Source organism: Periplaneta americana, chromosome 16 (genome assembly GCF_040183065.1).
Source record: "Periplaneta americana isolate PAMFEO1 chromosome 16, P.americana_PAMFEO1_priV1, whole genome shotgun sequence".
Lineage (NCBI taxonomy): Eukaryota > Metazoa > Arthropoda > Insecta > Blattodea > Blattidae > Periplaneta > Periplaneta americana.
The window spans coordinates 111,344,298-111,371,310 of NC_091132.1; the positions used below are offsets into that span (position 1 = coordinate 111,344,298).

The 27,013-nt window shown below is 36.4% G+C and overlaps 1 protein-coding gene across 1 annotated transcript in view; it reads right to left on the minus strand.

Annotated features, from left to right (window-relative positions):
* The window catches only part of LOC138691071 (inter-alpha-trypsin inhibitor heavy chain H4-like), a 65,503-nt gene extending 40,617 nt beyond the window's left edge, over window positions 1-24,886 (minus strand). Inside the window, exons 1-2 of the mRNA XM_069812758.1 lie at window positions 24,776-24,886; window positions 12,886-13,052 (exon numbers count right to left, since the gene is read on the minus strand). Coding sequence (XP_069668859.1) covers window positions 12,886-13,052; window positions 24,776-24,838 — 230 coding nt within the window. The 5' untranslated portion in view covers window positions 24,839-24,886. The remainder of the gene's footprint in view (window positions 1-12,885; window positions 13,053-24,775) is intronic.
* Window positions 24,887-27,013: the final 2,127 nt, after the last annotated feature.

Genomic DNA, 27,013 nt, shown 5'->3' on the forward strand with positions numbered 1-27,013 from the left:
ATATAAGACCAGTAAGTTCTTTAATGTTATCACCAGACATCGGATTCTAGGGCAAATGCCTATTTTGTTTCTTTAGGAGAAAAGTAAAAATAATTATTAATATTTGTGTTTCATGGAAACTGAAAGGTATTCAAAGAGTTTTATAGTGCCCTAAAATGCCCTAAAACAGTTATTAGAGCCTAATTTGTTAATATTCGCCTAAAAATGCCTAACTCACTGTAAAGTTTCGCATTTTACTCTTACTTTTTATAATTTATACATGCATTCACTGCGAAATTTAAGGCATTTAAAAAGTGGAAAGTTTGCTTCACACCGGCCATGAAACCATTGATAAAGGAAACAAAATGTTTTGAATCTCACGACACTCGCAATAGATTTCACCGAATTTAACATGTTTGGAGGCATAAATGCCGACAAAGAACCAACCTTAGTTTTGAAGCAGGCAACAATCACAACATTGCTGCTACCGATTCAGAGATATACTACACTATAAAAATGACTGTTTTCGGTCTGAAACCGATTAGCTGTACTGCCCTTCAGAGTGTCATAAAATCACAATTTTTGGAGAAAGAGTGTTTTTGAAATATTTATGAAAAGTCGTAAAACTGCGAATTAGTAGGGTAAACCGTTACAAAATATTTAAAAGAATGGCCCTCCTAGTGTTAACACTACCAGGAAATGCAACAATAAGTGGAACTTTGTATTTTTGTCCAATTGAATCTCAATAAAAACGGTTCATTTGAATGCTCGTTAACAGTTGCTCTTTCCCTCACCTTATTTGTGTTGAGAAGTTTTGAGCGGTAGGACGTTTTCCTGTGAAGTTTAACGTGATAATGCCGAAAAATATAAGTGCAAAATCTACATTGATCCGGCAATGGCTAACAGAATATTCAGAATTCACTTATGATGGAAAAATAATATTCTGCAAGATTTGTAGCAAACAGGTATGTAACAATAGTTGAAATATATAAATTCTATTAATTTTAATGAGTAGGCCTATAATATTTATACATTGACTGAGCTATCCTGAGGTATAATTCTTTTTAAGACCACTACACTTTAACCTTTTAAATTCCGACAGTTAAAGTATTTGCAGGTCATTAAAATTTTGATTTTTCGAACCCACTAACTTTGTGATAGAAATACGGCAATACAACAATTAGGATTTTATTTTAATTCAGTTTACTTTACATTTTTAGATTTCGCAAGAAAAGAAGTGCCACCTAAAGCAGCATGTGCAAGGAGCGGCTCATAAGGCTAAAGCTCAGCAGAAAAATCAACTGCAACAAACTTTACTAACACAGCCTACTTCATCCAATCTCAGCAGCAATTTCTATGCTGATTTAACCAGAGCGTTTGTTGCTGCTAACATTCCCTGGAATGCAATTGAAAATCCGGTTTTAAGACAGTTTTTACAAAAATACTGCAAACAAAATATCCCATCTGAGTCGACCCTAAGAAAAAATTACTTATACAATGAAACTTTAGCTTCCATTCGGGAGGATATAGGTGATTCTTACATATGGGTCTCTGTGGATGAAACCTCAGATCCTATGAATAGGTATATAGCAAATATGGTAGTAGGAAAACTTAGTCCTGATGGACCTTCGATTCCACACCTCGTATGTGTTAAGGAACTTTCGAAAGTGAATAGCCAAGCCATTGCTTATTTTGTAAATAAAGGCCTACAGTCTTTATACTCAGGTAATATAGACGATTCTAAAGTTCTGTTGTTTTGTACTGATGCTGCCTCATACATGGTTGCTGCAGCTCCACTTCTTAAAACATTTTATCCTAACCTCACGCATGTAACCTGTCTAGCACATGGCCTTCACAGGGTTTCTGAAACAATCCGGAATGAATTTCCTCTTGTCAATTCATTTATTTTTAACATAAAAAAAATGTTTTTGTAAAGCCCCACCCAGGATTTCAATATTCAGAGAGAACTTTCCAGATATCCCACTCCAACCTCAGCCGGTTGTTACACGATGGGGAACCTGGATTCAGTCAGTGGTGTATTATTCTAAGTATTTTAAAGAAGTGGTCACAGTTATTGATAAATTACCTGAAACTGATAGTGCAGCGTGTGTGAAAGCAGTGAAAAATTGTCTGAATGACTCACGAGTGAAAAACGATATTGTCTACATAACATCAAACTTTTCTTTCATACCTGCAAGCATTGAACAATTAGAACGTGAAAAACAATCTCTTTGTAGCCAAATAGCAATAGTAAAGGAAGCTCAAGTGAACATACATTCTGCTTTGGGCGAAACTGGGAAAAAAGTTAAAAATAAGTGGGACAACGTATTAAATAAGAATGTAGGATTTTCATTGTTGGAAAAAGTATCAAGAGTGATATCGGGGGAAAGTGTAAATGTTCCAGTAAGTATTGATGTTTCTATTGTACCTAACTTAAAATTTGCGCCTCTCACATCAGTTTCGGTTGAAAGAAGTTTTTCTGCTTTCAAAATGATTCTCAGTGACAAAAGGCAAAGATTAACTGTGGAGAATTTAGAAAAAATTCTGGTGGTGTACTGTGCAGATAATTATAATAAAGTCTGAGCATGGAACTGAATTTCAATAACTTAAAATGAGTAATCTTGATATCAATAATCATTATTTCATTAGTTTCAATATATTAAATTTGTGCAGCTCTGTTTGTAAATATAATATAGTATTCTTTTTTAATGTTTAAACATACTTTTTTGTGCGTATTTTAGTGTATAACTAAAAATTTCAGTGAAAGAAATAAGTATGATACCTTGATGTGCCTAGAATGCCTATTTTCATTCAAATAGAGTCTAATTTTACAAATTTTGAGCTTATTTTAGGCGCCTAAAACTGCAATTTTTAGTGCCTAAAAATCCGATGTCTAGTTATCACTTGAGAGAGCATAACATTGAAAAAAAAAAACAGCTATGATCGCATTGTTACACTATTAATGAAAACTGTCCTTTTTCCATTAGCAGAACGTTGATTAAATTTGAACTGATTGTTGTCAATGTTATTCATATCGTTTTCATTGTGCGTTTAAGTTCATGTAGGCTACTCTTTTAAAGAGTTATGAATAAAATTTAAAAAATGTAAAAAAAATAACAGTAATAGCTTAAAAGCCGCCCCCTCAAATCTGCTGCCCTAGGCAGCTGTTTAGTCTGCCTAGCAAATACCTTAGTATTCATGCCTATAGCGGTTTCAGAATAAGAAGGCATATGGCCTAAGCCAATTGAGTGCTAGCAACAGTTCAACGTTGTCACACAGTGCACGGTGCACGAGACGTGGAAGACAGAGACAACAGATAAGGACAGAACATATCAGTTGCAGCTCTCTCGCTGCGCGAGCGGGTCGAGACCTGTTTCTTCATTGTGTGTAATGTTTAAATATAATTACTCTTACTGAAGTAATTCTCATCTCAATTTTTATTACTTCTTCGCTTCATAGATCAGTAGCTCTTGGAGTCACTGACTTGCGAAATAAAGTGACAGATATGTAGAAATTTACTTTGCTAATGTCTGAGAAAGAATGTTTTAATTCTTACTCAGACTTCCTTGTACAGCAAAGCTGAATTTATTATTGTTTATTTCTCCAGAGGAAAGATAAGGTACAGTTTGTTTGTAGGGGCAGCCTAAGAATCTAGCGATAACAAAACGAAAACATGTCTATAGATACGTAATTTAGTATTGAAGTTGGAAAGTATTTTATTTTTCCTCCGTTAAATGAAGCCTATATAATTTAATTTAATTCTCTAGCTTATACCTAGGGGTCCAGGGTTCTACATTCTGGTTACGAATCTGGCTATAATGCAACGTAATCATAATGTGTGTTCATACATAATTCAGTACTCATACTGGAACTGTAGATTATTTTATTTTTCTCTGATAAACTAGTCTATCTAATTTTATTTTATCATATAATTTTTACATATCTAGAGGTCCAGTGTTCCATATTCTGGCTAAGAATCCGGCTGTAAGGATATAAGCATATCTGTTCATATGTAGGCCTAATTCAGTACTCATATTGAAACTGAAGATTACTTCCTTTTACTTTATTAAATCAAGCCTATCTAATTTAATTTAATCCTCTAGCTTATACCTACCTAGAAGTCCAGGATTCTATGTTCTATCACTCTGGCCTGTGGCAATATAAACCTACGAGTGAAGGTAGTTGTATAGAAGCGAATATGAAAACCGTAATCCAATAATATCGTTAATATATTGAAGATAAAATTGTATATTAGAAAACATCGTATAAAGTGTAATATATAACGAAAGGTTTTTAAAATAAAAATTGAGTTTTGGAATAATAAAATCTCCTCGTTCCTAGCATGCTTGTATTTATTTTAAAAGTGAAATGTAGTTAATGTGCTTCATTTTATAAAGTTTTCTAATGCTCTTAAGGAAGTGTTGTTAATGCTCTTCGTATAATTCATGGAAAAAGAGGCAGGAGTGTTTATGTTTATAATATCATCCAAATATCTCATGTTTATGCAATATTTCGTCTTATACCATGTATAATATTCAAATGAAAAGTAAAAGTCGTATCTATGATTATTCTCAGCTTTCTTCTTCTTTCCACGTTCTATTACAATGGCACTGCTAACACATACTACTAATGTATTTAAAATATCGTACGATGAAGTAATACACGGTTCTGAAAATTGTACAAATAATTAACACGTTTGTTTTGCGTTATTTTCCAGGAGAGGTAAATTCAAGTATACCACCTATTTTAATTGTCTCTTTGTCCTGTCCGAGAATATGAGATAACGTATGCACTTCTAAACCACACATCTCTGCAGTCAGATTCTTTGTTTGTGAAGAACTGACACGCACTGAAAAAAATTATGTACAAAAATACCATACTCCTCGCTTGTGAGTGTTGGACTATCCCTTTGCGTATAACAGATGAAACACCAGAGCCAATTGCAATCCCTTCAAGAGACATTGTTACGGTAAGTTACGCATCACACAAGAGAAAACAGTCCACATCTGAATTTGAAAATAAACAGATTCTATCTTCGTTTACAGAGACGGAATTCAGAGCAAAATATGTTCTATGCTGTAGGTTGGATATCTCTGTTTAGTCTTAAAGCGATAACACGCGAACCAGTTGACATACAATTGCCATTCTTGTACTGTTGGATTCAGAATTCGTAGCTCTATCGAATGCGATAGTTTAAAATTCATTCCTAGTCATAAGTATTGTGCGCACAAGAAAGAAACTAATACGCGACGCTTCAGCGAGACTTCGCGACGATTCAACTAGGCAACACCGCTTCACTGTCACTGGCTAGTCGACATAGACCGGCCTGAACTAGCTCCGCCTTATATGCCTTCTTATTCTGAAAGCGCTCTAGTTTAAATACGCCTCTGCATATATACCCACTACCACAGACCACAAACAGAAAGATGTGCAGCTCAATGCTTAAACGATGGCAACGTAGGATGCCAGGACGACCGTAGAGCCATCTGCGGGCGATTGCAAATCTGAAGTCGGTAACAGCATTTACTACCTTACCACCCACCTCTCTTTCTGTGTTGGTAACAATATTCACTACTATATCAGATCATTTTATTCACTACTGCAATGTACATAATTTATATTCCATTTCGATTACAATTTTATCCTCCTTTTTCTAGTCCACCTGCCGGTAACAATAGCTTCCTATTTCAGGTTGGGAAGGGAATGGAAAGGGCATGTTTTTTTATAACTCTTAAGGGATGAAGTGTCTTATACGTGTTCTTTTATTCTGTTCAACAGATTATAATTATCAGGTAAGGAGTTGATACTTACTGGGTTTTAAATGGAAATGTATTTACTGAAATTGTAAATATAAATGAAACACAACGAGATTATTATTGATACGCTTCAAGCAAACAAATGGGAAAGAATTAAGGTACGTACTGTAATACGTGTAGACTCAAATAGGAAGAATCCGGACTTGGCATTCTTTCCACTTTCCGAAATATGTTGAGAGGCATGTAATATTGTTTACTTAATCCTATTTCTTTAAATGACTTCCATCTCCGGACCTACAGAGAGTAATACAACCGTGTTTTTTTATGGGTGAATCTAACATTGAAACATACGATTAGCGGTGTGTCTTTTAATATTGCAATATTCGGACAAACTGTACCGGTACACATGTTTCATGTTAATAAACAGGAAAAGGTTTTTATTTGGTATCATGGACATCATTTGTAGTAATTTAACGGAGCCCAGACAACCTGGTACACAGCATGTTTTGGCCCTGGTTTTCTGTGACATGCTGGAATCATAGAAAACAATGCTGTGATGTTTCTTACATCCCTAATAAATAACACATATTATAGTAGCGTGCAAATTAATCCGAACAACGTAATTACTTATGCAAAAACACTCATACGGGATAAAAAAAAAGGATCTAAGACATACCTCAGTAATCTATGTGGCCTCCCTTGTTCCTAATAACAGCTCTGAGACGATTTGGCATGGATTCCACTAATTTCCCACAAATATTCTTCATTTCTTCATCGCGAAACCATACACCAATGAGGGCAGAAATCATCTTCTCCTTTGTAGAACAATCCACTTTTTGCATTCTTCTTTTCCAAATTGACCACAAGTTTTCAATGGGGTTTATGTCGGGTGAGTTGCCTGGCCAGGGGAGTACCTGAATATTCTTCTTGTTGAAGAATTCTGTAGTTTTTCGAGACGTATGGCATGGTCCCAGGTCTTGTTGGAACACACCTCTGCCATCCGGAAATGATTTTTGCAGCTGGGGAACGATTCTGGTTTCCAATAAGTGAATATATTTGTCAGAATTCATCATTCCCTTGATAGGTATTAATGCTCCAAGCCCTTCATGTGTAAAACAACCCCAAAACATTACTTTAGGGGGTATTTGGGTGCTTGTTGGAGATGAGCTGCTGTTACTTTTTCGGATCCTTTCCGTACGTAAGAAACACGGTGGCCGTGGACCTCGAAATGAGACTCATCGGAAAAAAGTATATTCTTCCAGTCATTCACTGTCCAATGTTGATGTAATTTTGTCCACATTAAGCGTTTTTTGCACATAACAGGTGTTAGCAGTTGCTTCTTAATAGGCTTACGAGCCCTTCGTCCAGCTTCCAAAAGCCTACGCCGCACTGTTGTGACGTGAATATTCGCCCCAGTGGTAGCCATTAACTCGCGGGTTAAGTCGACAGCAGTTAGTCTAGGATTTAATTTACTTTTCCTGACAATTAAACGATCATCTGCAGGTGAAGTCTTCCTTTTCCGGCCACAGTTTCCTTTTTTCTGGGGTGTGATGGATCCAGTCTCCCTGTATCGTTTTATGATCGAATTAACAGTAACCAAACCGATGTGACATTCTGCAGCAATTTGCCTCTCTGTCATAGAAGAATGCTCTGCTAATGTTATAATTTTAGACCGTTTTCGTGGAGTTGTATCCATTTGTGAAGACGACAGAATGTACACAGGATTGCAGTATTAAGTCTTCAACACAACTGAAATGCTTATAAGTACAAAACGACAGGCAAAATGTCACATATTATAAAAAAACAACGACAGACCTTCAACAATGGAATTACACATAATAGAGATGTCAATTAAAGCGGTATGAGCAGCTGTGAGGCCAACAATGACAGGAAATGTAGAAATATGTCGTGTTCGGATTAATTTGCACGCTACTGTATGTATTTAATCCTTTTGCATTTGTTTTCTTGCAGCGTATCAGTCATCTTACCTTACAATAAGCTCAGTGATAGTATGTGAAAACTACATCACAATAATTCTCGTTATGTTTACAATGGTATTTATAATTTCATTAAATATATTTTCATTTAGCCTATATAATCAGCAGTAAGTATGTATTAACTGCTTACCTGATGTTTTGTTGAATAGATTAAAAGAACATGTATAACACACATTAACAAAAGACGTGAATAGTACTATATTCTGCTGGTACTGTGGTCGGTGAACTCAAACGTTAAAATTTGAATTTCAAATGAAAATACGGTTGCTCATGTTTTTTTTTTTCTTTATTGTCGTGATGTTGATTTGTACATAAGTTTCAGCCTTATATATACATAAGGCTTTTACTTTAAAGTAATATAAGATATTAAAATGATTTTTCGTTCCAACTTAGTTATCCTTTTCTTGAAGGCATTTAATTAATCAAATTTCGCTTCAGGTAGCCAGAGCTCGAATGAGAGGGTTAGGATGATACAGCAACTTTCGAGAAAAGTCATTTGAAATTCTTTTGATGAAATCATAAAATGATTCAATCTCTAACATCTCTTGGAGCTGTGCATTTGATGTGGTATAGTCAGCACCAGTGACTTTTAAGCAGACTGATCGTTGGATTGCATGTAGTCTTCTGGTGATTCTTGGATGGGCGGAATTCCAAACTTCACAACCATATGTCATCACTGGTCTTATGACCGATGTATAAAGCCTTACTTTGAGGGGAAGGTTAAGATACGGAGATCTAATCAGTGGGTATAAGTGAATAAATCTGGCCAGAGCTTTGTTTCTTGCATATTCTACATGTTCACTGTAGCGTAGACGTTTGTCGAGAATCACTCCTAGATATTTAACTTCATTCTTGTAGTCAATGTTTTCTGAGAAGAGACGAAGGCAATCTGGTTTCTTAGGTTTCCTATGGGTGAATATGATAGCTTGTGTTTTTTCAATATTTACTTTTACGAGAGTAAGCCACGTTTCTGAAGCATTGAGTTGTGTTTGTAACTTGATGTGGGCATTGTTGATGTTGAAGTCACTTGTGTAATACACAGTATCGTCTGCATATAATCCTAATTTACAATTAGCAGAGCGTGGCATGTCGTGAACATAGACAGAATAGAGATGTGGTGGAACTCCTGAGTGAATATTTTGAACTGCTGAAAGTTCACTTTCCATTTTAAATTGAAAGGTTCGATCTGAGAGAAAGCTGTGAATTATATGTATAAGTCCGTCGTCTATGGTGAGTATTGTAGTTTATGGAGAAGACCAGAGTGCCAGACTGTATCAAAAGCTTGAGCGATGTCGAGAAAAACTGCCATTGTATGCTGATCTGCGTGAAAATGATCTTTGATGTGAGTAGTAATTCTTTTTAACTGATGAGCTGTGGAGTGATGTTTCTTAAAACCGAACTGCTGGTGATGAGTTCTTGATGGTGTCTGAAGAAGAGGAAGTAGACGTCTTGCAATGATTTTTTCTAAAAATTTTCCGGGAATACTTAGCAGACTAATAGGCCGTCTGTTATTAGGAATTGTTGGGTTCTTTTTCGGTTTAGGAAATGTAACAATATGAGCATGTTTCCAGGATCTAGGGAAATATTTATGTTGCAAGCATGCGTTATAAATTTTTGTAAGATGTGTAAGGGCCAATTGCGGAAGGTGAGCTAACATTTCAGTTGTGATTTTATCTGGTCCAGGTGATTTCTTTTGTTTACTTTCGAAGATTGTAGTTTTTACTTCTGTGGACGAAGTTTGAGCAATATCATGTTTGACGGGAAGACTTAGCAAATTTTGTATTTGAGATTCTATAGTATGAACGAATTGTATATTCATTGGAGTGTTGTTTGGCCAGAATCTCTGTTCTAAGGAAGTTGCAACGACATTCGCTTTATCAATTGGTTTGTAATATCTCACTCCATTCTTGTCAACTATTGCTGTACTTGAAGTTTTCTTTGATGTGCCTTGTAGTTTCTTACTTAAGGACCAAAGCTGTTCTGGTTTTTCTGTTATCTTTTCAACTGCAGATTCAAACTCTTGTATTCGGTGAGATTTTATTTTTCTTTGGAGAGCTTTATTAAGTCGATTATAGCATCGTTTAGCTTGTGGGTTACCAGTTTCATGCCAATTCTTTCTTGCTTTATGTTTTGCTTTGATAAGGAATAAAAGTTCATTATTTTCTTGCAAGTCGAGGTCATGATCTTCTATGCAACTGGAAGAATTTCTATAAGCGCCATGGATAGTATCAGTAAGGATCTGTATACCGGATTCAATATCATCTTTAGTGACTAGATTTGGATTTCCTGGCAGAGTCTGTGCTAAGGTATTTTCAAATAAGTTCCAATCACTATAATACTTCTTACGTGGTTTTTGACAAGAAAAAGAATTAGCTGCATTAATAAGTATAAGAACAGGTAGGTGATCTGAATTAAGAGCGTTTAGTGGTTCAATGATGGGTGGCATCCCATATGTTTTGAGAAGAAATATATCTAGGACATCAGGTAGTTTATCTTTTTGATACGGGTAATAAGTTGGAAATATTGAGGCGAGAATATAGTAATTGTGTTCTTCTGCATGTGCGTGGAGTACGCGTCCTTTTGGATTTATTAATCTTGAATGCCAGGATGTATGTTTTGCATTTAGATCACCACCAATGATAAATCTAGGGTGTGCACTGATGATTTTATCAAGTTCATTGGAAGAGAGATTTGAATTAGGAGGAATATATAGGGATGCAATCATTACTTCTTTTTTTATCGAGAAGGAGTGTTATAGCTGTGATTTCAGCACACGTTAAGCCAATTATTTGGACTGGAGCATAGGATATATTTCGCTTGATGATTATAGCAGTACCTCCTCCACGTCTGTAAGGCCTGTCAGAGCGAATGATATCGTAGTTACGTAATCTGAAACGATCAGTGCGTTCCAAGTGGGTTTCTGTGATGAGAGCAATGTCGATACTATGTTCAAGTAAGAGATATTGAAGTTCATAAATTTGTCGTTTAATGCCATTAGCATTGAAATTAATTATACGAAGGTTTTTAATTTGTGTTGGTTTAAGGAACATTTGTATCTGGAGTCAGTATTGTTGTAATTGCTTCAAATATTATGACTAGTTTAGAGAATGTATCTGATGCCTGTTGCAATTTTAATGTAGTTTGTTTAATTTGATTAATAATTTTGGTAAAGCCTATGCTTTGAAGAAAAGTATAAAGTTCTTTAATATCCCCCATGAGTGTGTTTGTAGTAGTCTCTGTGTTGGAGTTCGTTTTCGTCCAAGCTGGATTAGGTGTAACTTTTGACAAGCTTGGGAAATCATGTTGATTAAAAGTATAACCTATTCCTCTATTTCTTAGTCTCTGTTCTTTCAGATCTTGTTTTTGTTGCAGTATATTTCGATGTTGAAGAGCTATGTTACATTGTCGGTAATTAGCAGTGTGTGATTCACCGCAATTTGCGAAAGTAGGTGCGACTGATGGCCCTTTCACTGGACAGTCTTCAAGTCTATGATTGTTACCACATTTTACACATTTAGTAGGTAGGCAACAGCCCGAAGACGTATGGCCATAGAGCTGGCAATTATAGCATTGATATGTTTTTGATTTCGGGTTGTAAGTTTCAATTAATATTGATTGGTGACATATATATTTAAGATCATAAACTGTTCGCCCAACTTCATTATTTTTTAAGGAGACAACCCATACTGGTAAGTTAATTTTTTCAACAATACCTGTTGTCTGTCGAGTAGTAGTGAGCTGTCGAACACCGATAACTATAAAATCTAACATTAGTAACTCTTCTTGTATTTGTTGAGCAGTTACTTGTACTGGAAGTTTCTTGATCACGACTTGTAGCGGCTTGTGTGATTTAGGAGTAAACGTATAAAATCCAATATGCTTATCTTGAAATAAATTTTTAAGCTTGTTAAAAGCTTCTTCTGATGAAACATGAAACTTTGTTCCTTGTGATTGATTGTATATTATTCTTATAGGAAAGCCTAACTCTTTCTCCAGGTCCCGCTGGTACTGAAAATAGTTAGGACATTTAGGAAGTATAGGAACAATGATTGGCGGAAATCTAGCAGTTGTTACTTTAGGAGTAGCATCTAGCACCTCTTTTTGAGATTCATCATTTCCACAAGGATCGTGCGAGAATACATAGTTAGTTTCCATATTTTCTACAGCATCAACATTTAGCTGGGAAAGTGGGTCAAAATAATTATTTGTAGGAATCGAAATGAGTTCTTTTGAATATGAAGATTGTAGTGTCTTGAGTTTATCATCTTGATTCATACCTGATGTTCCTGAAGTTGGTGGTGCAGGTTGTGATGTTGATGTAACCGAATGTGAAGTATTTTGAAATATTGGTAAGTTACGTACTTCAAGTGATCTGTTTGGATTGATTAATTCTTTCTTAGCTGAAGACTTTTCTGATTGCTTGACTTTATGTAACATACCTTTTTTTAAGGTGTACGTTTTCTTTCGTGGGCCTCTGTGAAGAGTTAATTCTGAAGTATCTTCTTCAATTGGAGTCTGATAGTTTATTTCTTGTGGATAATTATTTGTTTCCTCCATAAGGATTTCTTGATTGGTGAGGCAATTGTTAGGAATCAGTGTCTTTTATCACAAGATTTATAAAACAATAAAAGGAAGAAGAAACAGTATATATAACTTAATATGTTATTTAACACACTAAACACTAAATAATCACTCAACACAAGATGCGTAACACAACACAAATAATAATAATTCAGTATTTAAATTTCGCGCTCTCTCTCTACACACAACAATCGCCTATCTCCGCTCATGTTTGGAGCAGAATTCGATTTGTTTGCCACCTACTGAGAAATTATTGAAGGAACGATCAATTATTGAAGACAGACTCCGTTAGATGTCTCTGAATTTCATATATGAAATCTTCCAATGAGAGTTTCAACAAGTTTCAATACCCGAACATTCCTGGTTTTTAACTAGTCAAGTGTACCTAAATGAGACAAACTGGTGGCACCCGGTGAAAACGGGTGATATAATAACCCTAGTGCAAGAGGATGATTGGATATGCGTGTAATTGCATGTGTGTGTTTGAGAACTCTTTATTATGGGATAATTTGGCTCATTCAGCATAACTAATTAAAATAACATTGTTTACTAATAACAACATTTGTACTTACATGCTGAACCCTGAGATGAAAGCAGTCTCTGGTAGTATCATATTGAAAGTAACTTCTTGAGAAATATTGGCCGGATTGGCTATTTCACTGCTTACTGATGTGTGTGCATACCGATAATGAATATTGGACAGAACGTGAAGGCTGTATATTTGGGGTTGTAAAAGTTCCTGGAAATAAGATGTATCTATATAAGTACAGTATTTTGGTACATAATACACATGTTGGATAAGTTTCATTCTGTTAGCTTAGAAAAATTACTTTATTACAATTACAACAATGGCCATGTAAAATTCAGAAGCTTCTTGGCCTCGCCAAAAATGTCTTCCATGCTCGTCTGTCCAGTTCCGTAGCTTCGTTTCTTTTGACTTTGCTGAAGATTCCGTAGTACCGTACTCGGTCTTTCCAACAAAGATCAGGTAATCAGCCCAAGCGGGAATCGAACCCGCGCCCAAGCGCAACTCAGGATCAGCAGGCAAGCGGTTTAGCCGACTGAGCTACACCGGTGGCCTTCAGAAGTGTTATCTGAGACAAGAATGACGTGGCAATTGCACTACAAAAACTTACTTTTGCGTTCCATACCATAACATCATCAGAGTTTCAAGTCATGTGGCCTAGTGAAGAAGTTCGTGTTCCAGGACGGAAGTCCTTGTTATACCCAGATAAATAGCAAGTGCCTGTTTCTTCCCCCTTCATTCTGAGAAGACTGCAGTCGGCGCAGGGACATAAATGTCACACTGGTGGCTCGGCCATGGTGACTTCGTGTGAAGGAAGTCTAATTTAAATATTTTTATGAACTGTAGGAATATCTTTTTCAATGTATTTTACGTTCAATACTGCGATCCTGTTTATTTATTTATTTATTATTATTATTATTATTATTATTATTATTATTATTATTAGTAGTAGTAGTAGTAGTATTAGTAGTAGTAGTACTAGTAGTATAGTCCCGTCGCTCTAATTTCCGGCAGCCAATCACGTTGCAGGTCGGCTACATTTAAACGTGTGCGTCTTGCGATTCGCTGATGAAGACGTTATTCATTTCTTAAGGCTCGATAAATACTTAATATAATCGCCCGCCATTTTGGCTCTTTCGTTGGCGTTCGCAGAAAGCACACGAAGACGTTATGTGCCGCTCAATTATTTGCTAAATTACAGTGCGTTTGATTTATTATCATAGGAGCTACGACATGATAATGTTTAACGGTGTGGCAAATAGATTCTTCGTATGGTAGCTCGGCAACGAAAGAACAAAAATGGCGAAAGATACTACCTACCTAGACTTTATAGAGCCTTCACTTCCTAAGACGTAAGCAAAGAGGAGGAGTCACGCCGGGAATAACAGCGTCGCGACTTTTTTTATAGTAGTAGTAGTCGTAGAAATAGTAGTATTGATTCATTATTATTATTAGTATTGCTTAGTGTTGTCTGCTTCTAGCTATTGCATTTCTGATTTAAATAATTTTTATGAATTGTAGAAACATACTGCATAGAAATTAGTATTTTAAAAAATTGTAATACAGAATTACCAAATATAATGAATTGTATGCTTTTAATTTTGTAGCATTTTACAAATAAAACTAAAATATATATTTTAAATGCTTAAAACCACTCAACATGTGACGATACATTTATAACCTACCTCAGGGTATAGAGATAGTTTTAACTCGTCGACTTTTTTCTTGCGATCTTCGCCAACAAAATAATCATACACAGCTTTATGTATGGTGTCGTAGTGGACTATATTATGTTTTCGTCTTCCTTCTATAATTTTCTGAGATATAAGGCCCTGAGAATGTTCTCCAGCTGCTACAAAAAACAACAGCTTTCCCATAACATATGAAAAGAACATGGTTGGTGATCACTAGGGACCGGTTTTTTATGTAATATCAAGGTGTGAAATATGTACATATTTATGTAAGAAGAATAAGCTGAATATGTACCAAAATATGTAAAATCATGAAATATTTAATATCAATATCTGGCAGGTATGGGATAGGTAACACTCCCCAGTTGTGATTTCATAGAGCAGCCGACTCATTTACCGCACACTTGACACATTACTATTTTTCCATCTGTAGTGAAAGCTTCGTCCATCGCAATCCATGATTTTATTTTTGTCGTTAAGGTTGAAGATACAGGGGCCATTTTAGTTAGTTAAAAGCAGTAGATAAACTCACTTGCACTTTATATTGTAATTACTAAAACTAGAGAACTGAATGAAATCAATGACACAAAAGTACTGCAAGTACTGTTTCGCTTTACTGGATTAGGAGAAAATAAGAGGAGATGTGGGACACATGCATTTTAGCTGCTCCCTATAAGAAACAAAGTACCTACTAAAATCTCAAACTATAGGCATTTACAAAATGTTGTTTGAAAAGTGACATTCCTGTCTCATTCAGAAGGGTAAGATTATTCCAGCCGAGAACCATACTTAATAATTGGTCGGAAAATCCCATTTCCGTATAAGTCTACTAAATTTAAAGTAAAGAGGTCAAGCAATAACCTGAAAAGCTGTTTATTTTAATCTTTCAACATCTTTCCAGTTTGTTCCTTTACTTCAACTTCTTTTCAAAAGTCGGCTACTTTGTTGCGGCTCATGTCAGACTTGACACGGGTTTTCCCTTAAATGATTAGGAAGAGGGTGGATAAGGTTGCAAATTGCATGGGAACGGCTTGTTAAGACGTGTGCAGAACAATTATAGTTAGAGATAAATCATGTCGTCCTCGTCCCCACTTCACCGCATGAAGACAACGCTACTTTCTGAGGGATTTTTACAATATAAGGTAGTTGTATGAGAAAGGTTGCCTTTTGTTCACCCATATTTACAGTGGGCGGTATGGGGTGAGTGCCTTTTTTACTTCCTGGAACTAAGAATGTTATGTTTCGTCCCGAAATATGTCTTTTCTTGGATAGGTAAAAAGGCTTTTTTAATCTGTGTATTTCAAATTGTAAACTTCCCCAGCAGAAGTTTTTTTTTTTTTTTTTTTTTTTTCCTTTTAGAGAAGTAAAAATTAATAAAACCCTAAATATTTAGATTTATGTAATACCAAGCCATAATATATAATGTGGGGTAAATATGTAAAAATATGTAGTATCAGATTTTAATATATTAATGGTAATTACAAGATTCGCAGAGATTTGTTATTTATATACGATTAGGTGGAAAGGAATGCAATATGTAATTACATAAAAATCCGGTCCCTAGTGATCACGTTTCTTTCGTTTCCCTACGTCCATTATGCACTACAGACAATGGAATACTGAAGAATTCTGAACAGTTAACTAGAGCACCCCACCCCGTCTCTGCGCTCGCGAGTTATTTCTTCGACTCTCCCCCGTTAGCTGAGTGCTCGCCTTCAATGAGCACCGTTTGGACAGATTTGCTTTAGACCTTCTGTAGCTCTAAACGTCTAAACCAGGGCTGGGCACCGAGAGCGAATCCAAACTCTAAACGGGGACGCTTAATATTCTTCCGTCATGACATCAACGCTGCGCGGTGTTCGGCGGGGAAGAAAGGGGTTGAAGAGAAGTCGTATGGCTCTCCGTGAGAGAGTAGAAATCGCTCTTGGTGCCCAGCCCTGTCTAAACTGTCGCCGTGTAAACGTAACACAAGAGTTTCGTAAAAAGCATAGCTTTCAGTGTGGTCACCGGATGGAAAGCATACGTGGCATACATAGAGTATCGCTCTATGTGGCCTCGACATTACGGAAGATTTAGGTAATAATTTAACGGCACACGAACAGACCGCTAGAACACAAAACTACAGTCCACACTGCCTTTTCAGCTTGTGGAAGTGGAGGGAGTTTGCACCTCTCCTTCTGTTTCGTATACACCAGGAGGCTCATGGCATGTGCCTGTAACCAAGAGAGTTTACAGCGTTGCCAGATGTCGTGTAATGTGTTCCCGAAACTGATTGATTTATATCCATAGGTCGTTACCAATAATTCAACACAATAACAAACAGATACCGGTATATCTTTGCAATAATACACATAATTCAGAGAAATTCATACTAATGCTACGTATATTTAATAGAAATATGTTTAAATTACATAGTACATTATTGTTGGTGTACTTGTCACAAGAATCAATATTGTTAAATACTAGTGTAGGATTATTGTTGTAAAATGTATCAAGTCAATTTAAATAATAATTATAATTATATAATTATAATATTATAATTATCATTAGATATTAACAGATATGTGACACTTAATTCAAACATGTTTATGGCAATAATGTTACAATTTATGTATGTATAAGTACAGATATGCCTACAGGACATTGAATTACCAATTCCACTACAAATTATGCATTCCAGTCCTTTCCTTCCTCCAATGTGTAAAATCAAAAGTCTTTCCCTCTTCCCGGTAGAAAATATTGCGTCACACGAATTACTACCATCAGTCCATCGACGAAATATACCAGTATGCGTATCGTATCATGCCTCATCTAAGTACAGATCTTGATACTCTTTCTGTCCATAATACTCAATTTTAGTTAAGTACTCGGAACGCCATATTTGTATTTTTCGGGATTCCATTGCAGGTATTCGTTTGTTCTGTGTCTTGAATTTAATACCCATACATCGTAGAATTTTACTTAGCATTGCCCTGTCATACGGAAATTCATACCCCGTGTCGTTTGTTTTCGTTCATGTCATCAATGGCAGGCGCTGTCTGTTGTTCATAAAGTTGGTACACGGTTGACCGAATCAAATCATGACCGAAATCGTCTATTTTGGACAGTTTTTTTACACACCCGGTATTTCTTTATCGAGGTTTCGAAGCCTGACAAGTCTAGCGAAATTATTCTCTTCACTGTCGATAATGGTACTCCTGTCGCATTAAAGCTACGGTTTCGCTACGACGATCTTCGTCGAACGAACGTCGCTGACAATTGAAATCGCCAGCGGTTATCGTCAGAAAGTGGTTTCTTTACCGTCGAACTTCGTAGGTGGATAGTTTATTGTTTTATATAGTTGACCATGTCTGATCAGCTGATAAGTGATGACAATATGATAACGTTATAATATAAGTTTTGCCTTGAAAAACAAGCACGGATCTTTAAAGTAACTAATGCCATGTTTAGAAATAGATATACAGAGAGATCTTTTAATTAATTGATATTAAGACATCTTGAAAATGAACCCACCAATTTTAAGGAGTACTCGTATTTCAGACTTTCTCCCGAACAATTTCATTTTGTTTTAAGTTCAATTGAAAATGTTATTGTAAAATTACACACAAAATTTATTCACAAACCAATAATCCCAGCTGAAAGATAAGCATAACTTTAAGGTAAAAACCAATGATATAAAAAACTTTATTTTTACATTTTACAATGTTATTTTTTTTTTTTCATTTAATTAGGAGCATTTATTTAGGAAATAATGTTACAAATAAAAAAAAATAATGTGAGAAGGAGGTTGTTGCACTTCTCTCCTTTGCTCGGAATTCCACTTCACTTACTATTTCACACACTAACTTTTGCTTCAGTAGTTAAATCTGCCGCATCGTGTGTGTCCTTCAATTATGAATCACTTTACTCAATTGTATTAACAGTTCTGGTTGTTGCAAAATATAGATTTGTTATTGTTTACGTTGGTTCTTCTTTTTGGCTCATGTCGAACAGGGATTTGTGTTTAATCAATTAACATCTCGTCTTCATTAGTGAAGAAAATGTAGAAAGATTTCCGTTCTACCGCCATTATGGTATGTATGATGTATAAATCACATGTTACTAAATGATTTAATTCATGACCTACTGTAATTTTACAATTGGTTTCTCGGCGATGATCGCCAGGTTTTTGCCCCCAAGGCAAACGCCGACGATGTTCGTCGAGCCCAGCGACGTTCGTTGACGTTCATCGCCGTAAAGAAACCATGCATATTCAAATCAATGGGACAGAATCCCAGCGAAGATCGTCGGCGAAGATCGCCATAGCCAAACCGTAGCTTAACTGTATACGTTAGTGGTAATTGGTTTCCAGCATTTTAAAAATATGTGAAAACATTTTTAATAATATGCGCAGCTTGTTTCTGAACTTGCTTTTCCCTACCTATGGGGGATGCATTTGATCGGCACTCGTTACTATTATTTACAACTATTTCACTTGACGGGTCTTCCACGGACGCCACATGTTGCACCCACTTCGACTGTGTGCAACGAGTTAGATTCTAACTCATTGGTGTGCACTAACTCACAGAGTATCACCACAAGACTGCACGTCGCAACGCCGCCTGCTCTGTTTGCTGCTGTGCTCTTGTTATGGAACGAGCCTCCTAGTACAGAACCCCCTTCCAAGTCTGAGGCCCGTAACACACTTGCAGAGTTTTCGCCAGCGAGAAATGTGTTGCGAGAAAATAAAAAAATTGGTAACATGGATTCAAATGGACCTCCACACACTGGAAGAGATTCTCGCTCAGGGCAAAAACCTCGCGCGAGTTTCTCGCTGGAATCGGTAGCTCAGCGAATTTTCTTGACACATTTATCAAAGATGATTGATATTTATAGTCTTTATGACGATTGAATGTAGAAAAAGATATCACAGGTGGCGATGAATTGTATTGTTTTTATTTAAAAATGAGGAAAGATGGCTGATAATTGCAGTCAGAAACTTATTGAACTTGTACGATGTCACCCGTAGGCCTATTTATATGACACACGGGATGAAAACTATAAAAACACGAAACTTAAAGAATAAATATGGAGACAAATATCAGATTATCTGAAAATAAATAGGGCTATATTTTATTTTGATGAGATTTAATAGTATTAATTAAACATTTGAAATAATGTATCTATATGTCTTAACAGTTTACATAATTTTAATCGGAACACAGCAAAGAATCCTCTATCATATCATGAGTAGCAAAAAACTGTGGTCCATTCAACCTGAAATAACGCCTAAACGTATCACCATTCAAATCGAAATCAGTGTCCAAAACTCGCCCTTATTTTCGTAAGATACAATGTGATTTTCAGATATTTCTGGCTTTAATTTTAGGCCTACTTCTTCTTTTCATGAACAAAATATGTTCATGTAACTCCATTTCCTCATCATATGAATACTCAGATTCAACATAGCGTTCGTACGTAATTTGTAAAGTACGACAGTAACTTACAGGTTATATATTTAAGTACGACAATATACGTAAATACATAACCTATAATATTTCCCCCAACGAGTCATTACTATAATGAGAAAAATGCTCTCTGCATGAAGGCAGTGCATAGATGATCATACCGAGGTGTCATCTGTGATAGCGAGAACTCGCTAAGTGTGTGGAGGAAGGCTCTTCGCCTCTTTCTCGCAACACATTTCTCGCTGGCGAAAACTCTACAAGTGTGTTACGGGCCTTACTTGAAGCTGAATGGACTGTACTTGGTCTGCCAACACTGTTTCCGAGATCATGTTAATTTAGCAGACGACATGTCAATCGAGATATAGCCCTACCAGTAAATTGTTCTGTTCTCTCAATGTGTCAGTTATACTCGTTGCTCCTCTGCCCGCACTCCCCTCTGACGATTACACTACTTCCTGCTCGACTGCTTCGTCCCTGACTGGAAAGCAGTGCAGTACGGCAACGCAGATAATAGTTTGAATTAATTTAAATACAAAGAAGAAGGCCGCTATGTTTCAACAGTTTTATTTATGTAAATTTCTACAAAATTAATTATACCAAGTGATTACAAAGAAATAGACAACTTCAAAAGCAATAGGGCTAGATATCGATGGTTTTGTAAATACAAAGGATGGGGGACCACTCCGTTGGAATCACATTTGGAATTGGAACCAGATTTATAGAATCAAAATTTATTAGAAAAGAAGACATTTAATTTTCATTACTTACACTCATTTGGCAATACTGTACATCAGCCGTGGTGAAAATGTGACTCACGAGCACATTGCGGCTCGCAATGATAGCTGTGCATTTCTCTTGCTTCCTACCTCCCCCAACCTCCACCCTCTCACTCACTGGAGTCAAACTCCGTTCCATTTGTATTTGTCTCTGACCTGCAAGTGGCGTATCGTCGCAATGTCTCACTCGAAACAATGTACCTCTACAAAAACGAAAGTTCCAAGTAGGATGGGAGGACGCATTTTTTTGCTGCCAATATGATGAGAATATTAAATGTATGATTTGTTGACGAGTATTACGAGGAAAACGGTTGCATAACATAAAACGGCACTATACTACATGTTACTGATGAAACATTAAAAGGTTAAGTGTTATTGTTATTATCTCTGTACGTCGACCCTTTTTCAGCAGGTGTACGAATGATGCGGTTAGATCTTCAATTTGAACTCATAGATTTACAATGTGATGTTGCAATGAAAGCTAGATGTAAGGACTTGACAGATGTTGAACTTTTCAAATCTTTGTCAAAAATAAGTATCCGAAGCTTCGTTCTTTCGCTTGCTCTGTTGAAGCCATGTTCGCTACAACTTACGTTTGTGAAAAATTATTTTCAATAATGAAAATAGTGAAAACCAAATGTAGATCACGACTGACAGACAAACACCTTCGTGATCAGCTACGTCTGGCAGTAAATGACATAATTCCTGATTTTGAAACTCTGTCGCAGAGACATTCTGAAGACAGTTAATTTCAGGTCGTGATAATGTGGCCTATGTTTTCTTGTACATTTCTCTTTTCGTTGTACGTACGAAACATTAGTTTGTAGCCTTGTACTGTATAAAATTATATTTAAATGCTGGACGTAAGGAAAATGAAAATCCGTTCCTGAGTCAGACAGTTGCTTCATTTCCACTTCGGGTTTCCGCCTCCCTCCACAGGTGCTATGCACGTTGCAGGTTACACAGTGGCTCGGCGCACGATTACATTTTCGCCACGGTGTACATCGTCCTATTACTAGTAAAATCAGTTAAGTCGAGTCCAGTTAAGTGCAAATTTGTAAAAACAGCGATTAAAACTGTATTAATGGACGAAAAATCATAATAAATTCATCAAATAAAGCAATTGGTTTCTTACCTACAGCATTTCGGACTTATTCGATTTTACTAGAATACAGAGCACGGAAAGACAAGTCGGAGATTGTACTTAACTTATTTTACACAACAAATGGACTTAGTCGGTTTTACTAGTAGTAGGACGATCTGAGATATGACTGGACTACGCCATAACTCGCAAAACAATAGTCGTAAAATATTTTGTTTCAATGAAAATATTCCTTTCTAAATGCAAGATTTGAGGTGTCTGAGTTTTTTTGTAAAGAATCCCCTCATTCAATTTTAACTGAATTGTGCGTTACTTAAAAAAATCCTCTAAGTTATAGCCTATTTTTTTTATTTTTTTTTTAATTAATGGCCGGCATTCACCCAAGCGCCTCCATCTAGCGGACGACGCGCCGCAGCTTGTAGTTTTTTCAGCCATCATGAAGGCGACTCTGTATAATTATGTAATATTAATAATTTTAAGACTAGACTATCAGATCACAATATGAGCGCGAACAATCTAGAAGTGTGTAGTAAAAGTCAAAAGTACCGTCTCTGGGAAAGTGTCCATAGAGAGTCCTCAAAAGAACAAGTTCTGTGTTTTTTCTTTTAGTAGCGGCCTCTGTGAACAGGACGACTTATTCGGTTAGCGGATAAAGAGAAATAATGAAGTCGGCATTACGCACAATGAATCTATCAATTATCACAATTATATAAGAAGTTCGGCAAAAAAAAAAAAACAAACAAACAAAAGATGCTGGTGGGAACCGTGGGAATTACAGTAACTATTAGGCCTACACTTTTACTACGTCATACTACTTTTGACCAATAAAACGGTACGAAAGGACGTCTTTCAACCAATCATGGCTGCTTATCGCACAATTTTATCGCTTCTCTAGCATTTGTTTAATTTTATCGATTCCTTTGCATTTGTTTTTATCACTACCCTAGCGTTTGTTTTTTGTTTGCCAACATTTCAAACTGCAAATTCTTTACGGTACTATAAAACTGCTTTGCTATCGTAATTTGTTTCCCGCATAGATAGTCGACTGAAAATGGCGACTTCGTTCAAACATTTTGGGGGCAAACCACAGATTTATACCCATCGTAATTGAAAGTATCTCAACAAACGGTTTTATTAATTGAATCCTAAATATAAACGAGTCATCAGATGACTGAAAGCAAGTAATGGTCTCTTAAACGAAATTATAGTAATTTAGCAATTACTTCTGATGAGAAAATTTAGTTGAAGCTAATAGAATTTTAGCAAGTCAATTAATATCTATTTTATTGCATTAGGGAACTTTATTTCTTCCAATCTTTATATACTTTCTCCTGTTTTTATCACATTCCTAACATTTGTTTCTTTGTTTGCCAACATTTCAAACTGAAAATTCTTTACGGTATTATAAAACATGCTCTGCGATCGTCATTTGTTTACAACACAGACAGTCAGCTGAAAATGGCGACTCCGTTCAAACGTTTTGGTGAAGCTAACGTTAGTGAAATAAAATTTCAGTAAGTCAATTAATATTTTATTGTATTGGAGTACTTTGTTACTTCTAATCTTTATATACTTTCTTCTAATCGTGTAATAGTCAATTAAATCTCACTCGAGTTTTAATTTTCTCTAGATAAATCAAAACCTCTAGCGAGATTACTGTTGAGAAAATGCACATGTTGAAAACTATTGGCAGCCTTTGATGACTTGACTAGTAAACTCTGGATGTGACGCACAGCGACTAGCTAAGCAACACGCGGAAACCTGTGTGATGTCGGCGTATCGTTTCAAAAGACAAAAAAAATTGAAGACTCTGAAGAGATGGAATGAATTGCCGCAAGGCATGTAGTCTGGGAACACGAGTAATAATCCAGCACTTTGCTTATTTAATGTATTAGAGACGTTTTAAATTAATTACGTTTTTATGTTCATGACAAATTGCGCATTTTAGGCGTATCTTACGCGTTATGTAGAAATTAGTTTTTTATGCGTACTTTACGACTGGGACATTCCATGTGAAGTCGGACATCATAAAACCTTACTAATTCCTCGATTAGAATTAACTATTTCAGTTCAACTGGCAACAAAAGATATGATACCGACCGGTAGGCTATAGGAAATAATAATACAATATAAATGACATTTCTGGCCCCTCATCTTCTAGTTGAAAATTGCTATGAGAATTTCTCTGACATTGTTTGTGACCACTGCATCTGGAAAACGTTCATTTTCCGAGCTGAAATTAATAAAATATTAATTTTATTAAGAAATCACGTGACTCAACCACACTTAAATAATTTAAGTTTGATTAATATTGAACATAAAATCTTGGCGGAGATTGATTTTGAAGACACTTTTTATGACTTTACCTTCTCAAAGTGCCGAAAAATTCATTCCTAGACTAGGATCTAGAGACTGCATTTAATTTTTTTAGTAGGTTGTTTTACGACGCTGTCTCAACATCTCAGATTATTTAGCGTCTGAATGAAGTGAAGGTGATAATGCCGGTGAAATGAGTCCGGGGTCCAACACCGATAGTTACCCAGCATTTGCTCATATTGGGTTGAGGGAAAACCCCGGGAAAAAACTCAACCAGGTAACTTACCCCAACCGGGATTCGAACCCGGGCCACCTGGTTTCGCGGCTAGACACGACTAGTATTTAAGGAAGGGGTGTTAATAAAAGTGTGACTATAAGTGAAATTCGTCCCTGTGTTCAAAATTAAATAATTGAGTTGTTATTGTTGTTATTGCTATTTGTTGTTATTTCTACTCAAGGGACCAATATTATTACTTTCGCCGGAGGCGAATATCATTATTGATTCGTTCCTGAAATCTGTACTCCTCTCTCTAGAATGATCCCTGATTTCGTAGAGGTGGCGCCGCAATAGACGATATTGTTTGGATCTTACAAGAGCATTTACCTGTGTCTGCAACGAGTGCCTGGCCGCGCAGCACAGCACCAGAATAAACAGAAGCCGCTCCATTGTGCGTCTCTACTGATCCCACATCGCACCAGATCTGGCCTAGCGCCAGACCACATTAAAGACTGAAGTACGTACGCTAGTGACGTAATTCAAGGAAATATGTATTGAGTCATGAATACTATTTTTTGTTATAAATAAGGCAAGCATTTCAGACTGGACTCAAAACTCTTCATAATTTCTGAATGTTACAATAGACCTACAATATTACATACTCTAATTCATAAATTGTATGAGGGGTCCAAACGTAGTCAGCCATCTGACAGCTTGGACAAGAATCGATGTTAGATCCTGCTCAGAGTCTGCGTTCATGTGATTGCAGGGTAGAAGCATTTCAGTTTTCTTGATATTATTGCCATTTCGTTTCGAGGTCTGTAAGTAGTATCGCAGGCCTGGGCATTAAGGCCCATTCACAATGGAAATTAAACATAACCGCAACATAAACACAGAAGTTTGCGCCCAGGCTACCAAATGGGATCATTCACAATGATTCACATAAGCATTGACATAAACATTGCCGTTAGACGTTAACATGAAAGTTTGCAAACTCCAAACTTTCATGCTTATGCTTACGTGATTTGCAAACAGTACACAATCGTGGAGCGCTGATGTATACGACAGAATATGAGGAAATGGCGTCGTTGTTATGTTTCCATGGTTACCAAGTATGTTTGCTGTTATGTTTATGTTCCCATAATGAATGGTCTTGATTTTACCGTAACGTTTACATTTTTAAGTTAACGCTTACGTTATGTTTAATTTTCATTGTGAATGGGCCTTTCTGCAGATCACCCCCTAAACTCCCCACTCCACCTTCCCCGGCTAAGACAGTGTTATGTTTTGGTGCGGTAAGAGCGGATAGGAAGTCAGTGACTGATTGTAACAGGCTTTTACGAACTTTCTGCTCTCGCTGGTCGTCTAAAATCCACTACTGATGCACAGAGCCTTACTATGTGTTTTTTTATAAGGCGGTGTAAGCGAAAAGAACATGGGCGAGGGTTACGTCTTCTCTTCGTCTTCCCCTCTTATGCTCAGGGCTGCACTATTGACTTCTCACAAGGGAGTCCTGTATGGTTAGTTACGGGTAAAGTGATTGTCAGACTTCGACACTTGGGACCCGATACAATAAATTTACTGTGCATGTGCTATAGGTTGTTGACTCGCTGCAGGTAGATAGAGACGTGTTAAGTTAACAACGTTGCTATTTAGAATAGAGTACGGTAATATGGGGAAACACACATATGGACAGTCTGAAAGTAAATATACATTACACGATGACAATGTCAAAAGATTGTGAAAAGTATTTATTCTCCTATTTTTTTATAAGCATTTGTGTTTAATTATACACAGTGTTAATGGTGGAAATAAAGATGTAGCAATTTTAATTTCTTCATTTATCCTATTGGTCGTCTTTATGAAGTGCAGTTATAGTACCGAATTACAATGTACTACAAGATACATTTTCAGTGTCTCAAACGTAAATATTTTTCGCTTATCTGCCAAATACAGTTTGTACTGTGAAAAGCTGCGCTCTACGTCGCATGACGTGATAGGAGCAAAACGAAAAAACCTAACATCATTGCAGTCTCTAAGAGACAGTCTTTTATTCTCAGGTAACTCATGTCCACTAATTTGCTGTTTATGTGACACAATGTTCGATATCCGTTATTTTTACATAAAATTGGTTTCCACTTTTGTTTTACACGTTCAGTACCCGGTGTACTTGGTGTCTCATTAATTCTCTGTGTCATTTCCTCAATTAATTTGAGGGCTTCCGGCATCTCTTGCTCTGACTTTTCTAACCGTGTAATAGTTTCAGACAGTTTGAAAATAGGTTAGTATGAAAACCAAATTATTCATCAGAACCTTCAAATCCAGAGCGTTTTCCTTTGCGTATTTGTTGGCATTCATTCTACAGTACGGTTTACCACTATACTCAGTACGCCGTTATGCGCATTTCCCACTGAACTGCTCTATTGGGTCCGAAGTCTCGAAGCCTGGTGATTGTGGAGCTGGTTTTCTTAGAGTAGACTGATCTCAGCTTTTCCTGTAATTCTCAACGCAACATTATTTCATCAATACCTTTTCATGACTTCATCACTGGATGGATGATATCGATGATGTTGAATAGCAACCTTGTATACAAAATATTCAGTTTTATAGAAGAGCGAAAAAACG